The sequence below is a fragment of the Perca flavescens genome, chromosome 19 (genome assembly GCF_004354835.1).
Source record: "Perca flavescens isolate YP-PL-M2 chromosome 19, PFLA_1.0, whole genome shotgun sequence".
Lineage (NCBI taxonomy): Eukaryota > Metazoa > Chordata > Actinopteri > Perciformes > Percidae > Perca > Perca flavescens.
In genome coordinates this window covers 6,759,198-6,771,697 of record NC_041349.1, presented here as the reverse complement: position 1 = coordinate 6,771,697, position 12,500 = coordinate 6,759,198, and the positions used below count along the sequence as shown (strand labels likewise).

General features: G+C 40.4%; 1 protein-coding gene across 1 annotated transcript; it reads right to left on the bottom strand.

The window, feature by feature from the left end:
- Window positions 1–88: 88 nt before the first annotated feature.
- On the bottom strand, window positions 89–8,917 carry LOC114545516 (NLR family CARD domain-containing protein 3-like). The gene is given in 7 exon segments (XM_028563837.1): window positions 89–978; window positions 1,102–1,148; window positions 4,082–4,255; window positions 5,033–7,145; window positions 7,281–7,491; window positions 7,653–7,731; window positions 8,703–8,917. Coding segments are annotated over 6 exon segments (3,075 nt in total). The 5' UTR covers window positions 7,656–7,731; window positions 8,703–8,917; the 3' UTR covers window positions 89–451.
- Between the last annotated feature and the right edge of the window lie 3,583 nt (window positions 8,918–12,500).

Genomic DNA, 12,500 nt, shown 5'->3' with positions numbered 1-12,500 from the left:
CTGTGCGTGTGTCTGTGTGTGTGTGTCTCCCTGTGTGTGTGTGTGTGTGTGTGTGTGTGTCTGTGTGTGTCTCCCTGTGTGTATATCTGTGCGTGTGTCTCTGTGTGTGTGTGTGTGTGTGTGTGTGTGTGTGTGTGTGTGTATACTGTATATATAGTTAGCGCTCGACACCAGCTGGTTACATGGCCATTGCAGCGGGACACAGACGGACGGACGGACGGGGGGGGTCATGTGAACAGACCAAACAAAAAATCCGACAGCTTCCATCTTTAAAGGACAGGAAGTGGAAGAAGTTTACAATGTTCACGAGGAATCTGTTCAATCATTCTGAATTATTTCATACGAAGTTCATTCATTAGTTTATAAAAATAACCTGAAATATAATAAAAAGTGTGATCCTGTATAGACTCAACTGATCAGCAGTGAGAAACAGAAGGGGAGACTCTCCGTCCTACAGAGGACACAGAGACACTGAGGAACCAGAACAGAACCCAAACCCAGGATAGAGAGGCTGAGTGAATGTGGTGTTGAAGGTGTGGATGTGGATCAGTGAGTCAGAGGAGACTTCGTAGAAGGACAGAGAGCCAGCAGGACAGTCCACATACACTGCTACTCTACCAGAGTCAGAGGAGGAGGAGATGGGTGTTCTGCTGTGATTGTGCCAGACAGAGTAACGATCATCAGAGCAGAACAGACTCCAGGACTGATCATTATATCCAAACCAACAGTCTCTACCGTTTCCTCTCCTGCCGATTCCTCTGTAACTCACTGATATATAAACCAGTCCTCTCCTCTCAACCTCCCAGTAACAGCGACCAGTCAGACCATCTCTACACAGCAGCTGAGGACGGGAGTCAAACCTCTCTGGATGATCAGGATATGGCTGATCCTCCTTCACATATGTCACCTTCCTGTTGTTGTCAGACAGTTTGAGGTTTCTGTTCACTGTGTTTGTGTCCACTGTGAGTTCACAGGAATCTAACGGAGAGAAGGAGACACAACACAGCAGCAATTATTAACCAATCAGCACTTTGATGGTGACATCAGAGGGTTGAATGAGTGACGTCACAGTTTGATGAATGAAATTAAAAACACACTTACATCTCCATTGACCTGGTGTCAAATATCTGACTCCAGCAGGCTCCACCCTGAAAGGAGGAGGGGGGGGATTACATCACTCTCACACACAGAGCTGCGTTCTGATCAAATGTAGGGTTGGAATTTACTCATTTTAAATTCATATTTGGGCTGTCAATCAATTAAAAATATTTAATTCAATTTAATTAGCTTTAAAATGTCCAATCGTAAACAGAAGTTATCTCAGGACACTTTCCTGATAGAGGAGGTCTAAGTCAGGATTTTATTTCACAGTACGCACAACAACCGTCCACCTTCTAAAGCTGTTTACTGCTCCATAAATCAGCTGTTCTTATAATAGGCTATTTGATATGTATGAGAGTGTGTTCCTAGCGTACTTTATCATATCATATTGAGCAGGTCATGAGAATATTACTGAAACTACAGGTTGTTGTTTTATAGGATGGAGATATCCGTCTCTACTTCCTGATAAACTGATCTATAGGCATTAGCCGCTTTCTGACCGGAGGGATTTTTGCAGTTCCTAGAACATAATGTTCCTTGAACCCTTTTTTTCTCGTGTTGCGACTGGACCAATTTGGGGATTTTTAAGTCCCTCTGGCTGCAGTTCCTGTAACTCTTTCAGCTCCTACTTCAGGGCACGGTCTTTTCGCTGTTCCCTTTTCAGCATCGGAACCTAGGTCAACGAGGCTCGGGTTTCCGGTACCAGACAGACCAACAACAGGACAATTTTAACAGTTTTCGCCATCTTATTCATCACTGAATTCACTTCTGACAACGTTTTAGGTGAGAAATTAACTGTTTAGATTTCGAATATAGGCAGTCTTGCGAAAATGTATGCCGAATTGACAATTTGCTTCAAAGTTTTCGGAGGTGAGAAGCTCCGTGAAGTGAGGAGACAGCCGTCAGGCGCCTGCCCCGGCCGCTCGGCCAGTCCTGCTCAGAAACCCCGCTGTAAGCCGGAGGTCTCTCACTCACTCACACACTCACACACTCACACACTCACACACTCACACACTCACACACTCACACACACACCTTTTCAGAGTTAAACTCCACAAGCGTGCCCTGCAGTCTTGTCAACCTCGCTGACCGGGCCGTCACACACACATTTTAACCATTTATTTATGTCCACATAAAGAAAAATAGTACAGGGACACAAATACTACAGATGCAGTACAATACAAGACACAACTCATGGACCAGTGGCAAAGCACAAAACTCACTTCTCGAGGGTATAGGTAGCACAATACTCAGTTCTTAAGGGTATAAGTAGCAGCGTCTCCGCCATATGTGGCGGCTGCCAATAATAGCAGATATGGCGCAGTACTTTGCAAGCTGTTTCGCCCTCTTTTTGGTCATTCCAAGTTGTTGCAGCCCTTTTACTACCAGCCTGTGTGTGTTTCCTAGGCTACCAAATATGAAAACCAGTAGCGTGCACCTATAGCCCAGCTCTGAGATGGTGTTTAGGAGTGGATGGTATTTAACTACCTTGGTGTAGAAAGACTCCTCCATGCTGGAATCAAAGCTGCAGCTTACCTCTAAAATATGCACCTAACTGGACTCTTCGTTGGTAATAACTACATCTGGTGTGTTGGCCACCAGGTGTAACAAAGTACTAAGATTACTACTGCAGTGGGGGAACATGGATGGTTTTACCTGAGAATGTTTGTACATTCTTACTGAGGGAGGGAAATGGTTTGATATGTCTTTCACTATGAGGTCTACTATTCTGTCCTGACGTGCTATGTATATACCTTTGTAGGCATGGCAACCATTTAGGATGTGAGACAGAGTTTCAGTGATATGTTCTGAGGTGTGATGCAAGCAATGAGGGACCGGAGTTGTGGGAAACCAGATAGAGAGGTTGAGTCTGGTAGGGAGGACTTGTAATCTGGCTTTTACTGTGAATGTGAGAATGTCCTCATAGAGTGCAGAGTTCTTGAGGAATGAGTGGGACACAGAGTGATCAGTAAAGGGAAGACATGCAAGTTTCCCCTGAAGTTTCAGTCCGGTCCAGTGTTGATGTTGATGTAAATCCATAAGAGTTCGCCGGGCACCTGCAGATGTTAGCAGGTGACTGTGACCACCATATGTGGCTGTTGCCTTGACGGCAGTGAGAGGGTCAGTTATAATGTCCTCTGAGACCATCACAGTCCCAGAGTCAGACCGCACACCCACTCCATTGACACTCCTGTTCTGATACAGAGGTCATTCAGATCTGGCCAGTCCGACACACACACACACACACACACACACACACACACACACACACACACACAGCAGCGGAAAGAGAGATATACCAGTTTCTCTTCGGGAGACTTGTTTGACAAAGTTTATGACGTCACCCTAACTTAACAACTCGAGAAACGGCTTGACTTTAAAGGGAGTCTGGGCACTTTCCTTTGAAGGGAGAGAGACATATATGAGATATGAGACATTATCGGGCCGGAGGAACTTTTTCATAGTTCTAAGAACCCAATCTTTTATTGTTTTGGCACCGCAGAAACTAGGAAATACCATTTTGAGGGACTTTTTGAACTTAGAGTCAGTACTCTCCCAACACAACAGGAACTTTGTATTAATAATAATTGGTCCAGACGTCAGTGTACGTCTCTGATCGATCACATGAGCCATGCAGCACTGGCAACTGACATTTTAAACCTCTAACTAAATAGTCTGCCGAAAGAGTAGATTCATGTTTCATCCACACACTCTTCTCACAGCGTAGAAACCACATTGCTTTGTGCTAAGCTAGGCTAAACCTATCCTGGACCTTTCTCTGCCGAGTTGAAATTGATTTGTTCCCGGGAAAGAGGGGGAAAAAGGATATTTCTTCAAACCATGGAGAGTTCCCTTAACATACAGATATCCGTCCAAACAACTTCAATTATTAACAAAAGGGAGTTATCAGTTCCTGAGATGTTGTCCTTTAAAACTTCCAACACAAATATCTCTTTTTGATGTTCATCAGTGTTTTTACCTGAGAGTGTCCAGTTTCCAGAAAGGATCCTTCAGTCCCGCTGACAGTAGCTTCACTCCTGAGTCTCCTGGATGATTGTAGCTCAGGTCCAGCTCTCTAAGATGGGAGGGGTTGGAGCTCAGAGATGAGACCAGAGAAGAACAGCCTTCCTCTGAGATCAGACAGCCTGACAGACTGAAAACACATGTGGAGCCATGTGTTTGTTTTATGTTTGTTTGTTGTCCAGGTACATTTTGGTCCAAATTTAGAATACATATTTAAAATCATCTGTGGTATTTAATTATTCAACAACAAAAGCAAATTATTAAAAATCCTCATGGAAGGTAACTCTGATGCTCGAAACTACTGCTTAGTTTATCGTATCAACAGACACAAAGCTAGATGTCAACTACTGTAAAGTTAATCAGACTTTAAATGGCCATCAGTTGAATGGGTCCTGACCTGAGAGTCTCCAGTGTGCAGTGTGGACTCTTCAGTCCATCAGAGATCAGCTTCCCTCCTGAATCCTGCAGGTTATTGTTAGTCAGGTCCAGCTCTCTCAGACTAGAGGACTGGGAGCTGAGAACTGAGGACAGAGCTTCACAGCTTTTCTCTGACAGGTTACAGCCACTCAGTCTGGAGAGATCACAGGAAGCAAACACGTTATTGATTATTAACTTCAGTTGAAAGATATCAGAGTATTTATTGATGAATAAATCACACTTATGTGTTTGTTTTATGTTTGTTTGTTGTCCAGGTACATTTTGGTCCAAATTTAGAATACATATTTAAAATCATCTGTGGTATTTAATTATTCAACAACAAAAGCAAATTATTAAAAATCCTCATGGAAGGTAACTCTGATGCTCGAAACTACTGCTTAGTTTATCGTATCAACAGACACAAAGCTAGATGTCAACTACTGTAAAGTTAATCAGACTTTAAATGGCCAACAGTTGAATGGGTCCTGACCTGAGAGTCTCCAGTGTGCAGTGTGGACTCTTCAGTCCATCAGAGATCAGCTTCCCTCCTGAATCCTGCAGGTTGTTGTTAGTCAGGTCCAGCTCTCTCAGACTAGAGGACTGGGAGCTGAGAACTGAGGACAGAGCTTCACAGCTTTTCTCTGACAGGTTACAGCCACTCAGTCTGGAGAGATCACAGGAAGCAAACACGTTATTGATTATTAACTTCAGTTGAAAAATATAAGAGTATTTAATGATGAATAAATCACACAGAGCTTTGTTGGAGGCTTTGACCACTGGCAACAGCCTCAGAAGAGCCTCCTCTGAAGCAGAGTATTTCTTCAGGTCAAACGCGTCCAGGTCTTCTTCTGATGACAGTAAGATGAAGACCAGAGCTGACCACTGAGCAGGAGACAGTTTATCTGTGGAGAGACTTCCTGAACTCAGGGACTGTTGGATCTCCTCTACTAGAGAACGGTCATTCAGTTCATTCAGACAGTGGAACAGATTGATGCTTCTCTCTGCAGACAGATTGTTACTGATCTTCTCCTTGATGTACTCAACTGTTTTTTGATTAGTCAGAGAGCTACTTCCTGTCTCAGTCAGCAGACCTCGTAGGAGATTCTGATTGGTCTGCAGAGAAAGACCCAGGAGGAAGCGGAGGAACAAGTCCAAGTGTCCACTCAGACTCTGTAAGGCCTTGCCCACAGCACTCTGGTAGAAGTGTGTCTTTGCAGATACAGGGTGCATTGTTCGTCTCTGGTAGAAAAGTCTCTTTGCAGGTTTATGGATTGTATGTCGCTGGTAGAACTGTGTTGATGTTGTTTGTTTTTCCAACAGCAGGTTGACTCCAGAGTTGGTGAATGTCAGATGGACATGAAGAGCAGCCAGAAACTCCTGAACTCTCAGATGGATGAAGCTGAACACCTTGTCCTGGTACAGTCCTCTCTCTTCTTTAAAGATCTGTGTGAACAATCCTGAGTACACTGAGGCTGCTGTGATATCGATGCCACACTCTGTCAGGTCTGATTCATAGAAGATCAGGTTGCCTTTCTGCAGCTGCTCAAAAGCCAGTTTCCCCAGAGACTTAATCATCTTCCTGGTCTCTGGACTACAGTGTGAATCTGTCTCAGCTCCTCCATCATACTTGATGTTCTTCACTTTGGACTGAACCACCAGGAAGTGGATGTACATCTCAGTCAGGGTCTTGGGCAGCTCTCCTCCCTCTCCTGTCTTCACCATGTCCTCCAGAACTGTAGCAGTGATCCAGCAGAAGATTGGGATGTGACACATGATGTGGAGGCTTCGTGATGTTTTGATGTGGGAGATGATTTTGTTGGCCTGCTCCTCATCTCTGTATCTCTTACTGAAGTACTCCTCCTTCTGTGGGTCAGTGAATCCTCTGATCTCTGTCACTGTGTCAACACACGCAGGAGGGATCTGATTGGCTGCTGCAGGTCGTGTGGTTATCTAGAGGCGAGCAGAGGGAAGCAGATTCCCTCTGATGAGGTTTATCAGCAGCACACCCACTGAGGTGGACTCTGTAACATCAGTCAGGATCTCAGTGTTGAGGAAGTCCAGAGGAAGTCGACACTCATCCAGACCGTCAAAGATGAACACCGGGAACTCTTCAAACCTGCAGATTCCTGCTTCTTTGGTTTCACTAAAGAAATAATCAACAAGTTCCACCAAGCTGTACCTTTTCTCTTTCAGCACATTCAGCTCTCTGAAAGTGAATGGAAATGTGAACTGGATGTCCTGGTTGGCTTTGTCTTCAGCCCAGTCCAGAGTGAACTTCTGTGTTAGGACTGTTTTCCCAATGCCAGCCACTCCCTTTGTCATAACTGTTCTGATTGGTTTATCTCTTCCAGGTGGGGCTTTAAAAATGTCCTCTTGTCTGATTGTTTTTTCTGGTCTGTCTGGTTTCCTGGATGCTGTTTCAATCTGTCTGACCTCATGTTCTTTATTGACCTCGGCAGTCCCTCCCTCAATGATGTAGATCTCTGTGAACATTTGATTCAGAAGGGTTTGGTTTCCTGCTTTAGCAATCCCCTCAAACACACATTGGAACTTCTTCTGCTGGTTAGATTTGAGTTTACGCTTACAAACTCTAGAACGATTTCCTGAATGAATACACAACAAAAAAGATCAGTGAGTGATTTATAAAGAAAACAGGAACATATTTTGGGCCATCTCTGTAGACATTAGTAAACGTCCCATTAGTCCAGCAAGATAAATCTTTAGAGAAATCCTCTTACTGCTCTGCAGACGGTCAGCCAGCTCGTCCTGCTTCATTCTCCTCAAGAAGTGCAGTGTGATCTTCAGAAATGCCTCTCTGCTGCTCCTCTTCTGCTCTTCATCCTCATCCTTCTTCTGACTCTCTGAGCATTCTGGGTAATCTGGACTCAGAAGCTTCTGGATCTTCTTCAGCTCGTTCTTCACAAAAGTGACGATGTCGTCCTCCAGCAGCTGGAACAGAAGATTATATGAATGACAAATCAAACTAAAGTCATGGAAGCAAACATCAGATCGATATTGGACAACCTGACAATACACTGTTCTGAAAAGGGCAGCATGGAGAAGACTGTGAACAGAATAGATGTAAAAGTAGTTGTTGTACATGTACGGACCATAAATATGGAGTCCAGGTGTGTTTGATACTGCTGGGCAGACTGACCACTGGGAACCTCTGAGCTCTCCTGGTCCACTCTGTGGAGGATTCAGGAAGAATTAGCTCACATCATGTCTGTCCACACAGAGACAAACACAAGTTAAAGGTCCTTAGACTTAAAGTGTTGATTACAACATAGAATCAGATGTCAGTTTCCTGACATTAAAGTGTTGGTGGTAATGTTGACCCTACTGTGAATCAACAGAAATAACTAAGAAGTAAACAAGGGTTACAGAACATGGTTGTCCTGAAGCAGCAGACTGGAATCATGAGGCCAGGAGGTCTGCAGCTTCTGTGGTCATGGAAGCTAACATTCGTAGGTAGAAGGAGTTTGGGAAGTCAACGGTGAAAAACCCTTCTGTTGGCCTCAAAACGATTTTGGCAACCCATCAGCACTTGAAAATAGTAAATGTGCGTTTGTGTTTTCATTCTCTGTGTGAAGTCAATAATCATCTACAGCCAAAGACAAATTAGTCATTAAGTGTCGGTGCATTTGATATCTAGCTTATCTTTATCCTTCGAACCAGGACATTACTAAAAGTATTGAAGTAGTGATCCCAGACCTTGAGGTGTTTTTGCAGTTAAATGTTGAAGGCTGATTAGAACCTGGTTACAGAGGGATGACACCAAAAACCAATATCACATTTTTTTTGTTGGATATCGGATGTGAAAAGAAGGAAGTGGTTCTAACATTGCCCTTTAGATGTGTGTGAATTTCCCACACCAGGAGCAATTTATATAGTTCTATTTTATAGTGATACATTATTTGTTCACAAAATGTTCTATGTTCTGTCCAAAATGATCTATTAAAGAAAAGATATTTTCTATATATAAATATTTGTGTGTGCTGTAAAGTAGTTAGAAAAAATGAAATCGGTATCGGCTGACCTAACTCAAAGAAAATCGGAATTGGCCTAGAAATTTGTGTTTGAAAATAAATTTCAAAATTTCTCTGTATACATAAATAAATATATAAATCTGCAATATTATAAAATTATTAACACCTTACCTATTTTCAGCAGTGGGTTGTTGACCTTTAAAGTCAATAAAGTGATCATTTGACTGATCGCTCTTGAAGGACACACAGCTGGGTTCAGGTTCAGCAGAGTCTGGTCTTTGATGGATCCTGTTACACAGAGAGTAAGACCAACAGGGATGGAAATTCACTTTTTATTATTCAGACACAAAAACAGCTGGAGATACAAGCAGCAACTAAAACAAGATTAACACAAAAAAGTTAAAAAGCTAAAACACCAGAGAATATATTGGACCAAACCAGATCCAATATTTACCTAAAGTCAAGAGTTGAAGGCTGGTTTAACTGGACAACTTTCAGAGAACGTTCTTCAATAAAAAAATCTATCAAGAAAGATGCTGAAAATAAACTCCAAAAACTTCTCTGAATACATAAAAGTTGAAACATGAAACAGTAATAAAGACTCTGGTCTCTGCTGGGTCCTGATAGAAAAACACATGTATTGAGGGTCACATGCATGGTCATTACGGGTGCGAGGAAAAAAATCGATTCATATTCAAATCGCGATTCAAGCTCTACCGATACAAAATCAATTCATAGAATTACAAAAATTGATTCATATTAAAAAAAAAGCAGAAGTAGTTTAGTATGAAGTAATATCAAACTACATTTAATTTGTTGTGTTTAATTTCTCTTAAATTGTATGTCTACTGCAATCACATGGGAAAAGTAACTACAATTACATACTGTAAATCTAATCAAATCATGACATTTTCTGAATCGTACACCCCTAATGGTCACCTGCATAAAATATAACATTAATATGAATATGTATGTAGGCCTAATTATTAACAATTAAATGCACTTTAGATGTGTGTGAATTTCCCACACAGGAGTAATTTATATAGTTCTATTTCATAGTGATCCATTATCTGTTCAAAACATGTTCTATTAAAGAAAAGATAGAAAATAAATATTTGTGACCAAACCAGATCCAATATTTACCTAAAGGAAACTGGTTTCAGCTGACAACTTTCAGAAAATCAGAATCAGCCTAGAAAAAATCTATCTCTAAAAATATAGATGTTGAAAATAAATTTCAAAACTTCTCTGAATACATAATAAATATAACATGAAACAGTAATATTATAATATTATTAACACCTTACCCTTTTTTCAGCAGAGGGTTGTTGACCTTTAAAGTCAATAAAGTGATCATTTGACTGATCGCTCTTAAAGGACACACAGGGTTGAGGTTCAGGTTCAGGATCAAGAGTCTCTGGTCTTCCTGATGGAAAACACACAGAGGAGTGGTGGCTCATGTAAGACCAACATTAGATGGAAATTCAAAAAACAGCTGTTTCATTTCAGACACAAAAACAGCTGGAGATACAAAATCAATTCATAGACTAAAACAAGATTAACACAAAAAGAATTAAAAAGCTAAAACACTGGAGACCATATAATGGAAAGAAACCAGATCCAATATTTAGTTTAAGTAAGAGTTGATCAAACTGGTTTAACTTTTTGACAATTTTCTTTTTTGAATGTTCTTCAATCAAAAAAACTATCAATTAAGACTGCTGAATCAAATAAAATCAAAACATTTTCTGAATACATAAAATGGTCAAACATGAAATATAATATTAATATGACTATGTATGTGGGCCTAATTAATAAATGCCAATAATGCTTTACTTTGGTCCCAAAAAACGTCCTGATAAATCCGAAAAAACATGTATTGAAAATGTTGTCTAAAGATGTTCATTCCTTTTGAATGAAAAAAATATTTTTCAAAAAATATTCAATTTCAGTCATCAACTCATGCTTTACCACACAAAAAACTCAATTCATAGAATTACAAAAAACAACCCATTCATATTAAAAAAGCAGAAGTAGTTTTTGTATGTTCAAGTAATATCAAACATTTCAATTTAATTTGTTGTGTTTAATTTCTGCCAAATTGTCCATCAATCCTCCCTCCTCCATTTCATGGGAAAAGAAACTTTTTTACATACTGGTGGCTCCATGGATCCAGAAATTTTCATGGAATCAGCTGGGTTCAGGTTCAGGTCCAATGGTCCCCTCATAAAATATAACATTAATAGAAAAGTATGAAGGCCACTTTTTATTAAAACAATTGGAAAACTGAAGCTTTCAAGATGAAAATAATTTTTTCAACTTTGTAATTTATTAGTTCTATTTTTTTTTTTTTTTACCAGTCTGTCATTATTCATTAAGTTTATGTCAGAGAATATAAGTTTTAGATACTAACCAGATCCAATTCTTACCTTAAGTCAAGACTTTCTACCAACTTTTTACTTAACAAAAAAAAATGGTTGCCTTTCATTAACATTTAAATGTTTTTCAATAAAAAAAAATCTATCAAGGGTTGATGGCTTTAAAACAAATCCAAAAACATTATTGAAAACATTTGAAACCAGTTAAAACATGAAAAAGAGTAATATTATAATATTATTAACATGCAACCCTTCAGCAGATGGTTTTATCCTTTTTTGAAATAGTCAAACAAGTGATCATTTGACCATGGTCGCAGAGGTTAAACACACAAAATGGGGGTTGAGGTTCAGGTTCAGGATCAAGAGACTCTGGTTTACAATGGGTCCAATGACTGTAGGAAAACACCCATTGAGGGTCAGCGATGGATGGTCATTAGAGGTGGCGAGGGTTTCCGGTACTCCGCTCATGCATTTTGTCATATACTCAGATTCAAATAATCACCAATGAAAAGGGAACAAAATCAATTCAACGAATTACAAAAAGACTCTATTCACAGCTGTGAAAAGGGGCGTGGCTAAAGCATAGGGGCTGGTCAAACCATCACCAATGAAGAAGGAAGAACAGCTGAGTTCAGCATGAAGTCACACAAGACTCTACTTTAGATGGGTCTACATTTAATTTTTTGTGTTAATTTTCATTTAAATTGATGATGTTTGTCAATATAAAGCGCACTTCCTGTTACATACTGGGAATTAAATCAATTTTCCTGACATTTTCTCAATAGTACACCCCAAATGGTCACCTACAATTATGAGAAATACAAAAATATAATTTAAATGACTCGTTCATGCTAAACACTCAAAATGGCCGCCACGCCAATTAAATGCCAAAAAGTTTTTCTTTAATAACTTTTCCAAAAAAGTGTTGGGATGGTATCTTTTGAAAGTTTGAAGTCCAAAAAATCAAAACACCTTGATTTTCCCTACTTCCTGTTGCCACTAGTCTAAAAAGAGAAAGTTCCTATCGGCCTTATTTGAGACAGGAAAATATTTCCTGAAAAAAAATAATCGGACAACGTTTCACTCATCAACTACACCCACTTCCTGTTTTGGCGGCGAAACTGTGTGTGCAATGGCCTGACATGACCACGCCCCTATGACGAAAAGTTTTTCTTTTAACAACTTTTCATCTTTAACGTCTTAAGATGGCACAGACCGAGTTTGAAGTTGATCGAATGAAATCTCTAGGAGGAGTTCGTTAAAGTACGACATGTGGAAATGGCCAAAATCGCACTAATTTCGAACTTTCAATTCAAAATGGCGGACTTTTGGGTTTAGGGTATGGCTCTAATGAAGTTTTTTGTACACCTTGACATGTTACATATGTGTACCAAGTTTCGTGAGTCTACGTTAAACGCACTGCAGGGGCTCAATTCTGCCTGACGGTTCCAGCGTTAGCTTAGCCTAGCATAGATCCTGCAGGTAACTGGTTCCAACTAGCCTACTGCTCCCAATTGTGACAAAAGTGACAAAATAACTCCAACATGTTCCTATTTACATGTTGTGATTTGTAGAGTCACAGCGTGTACAA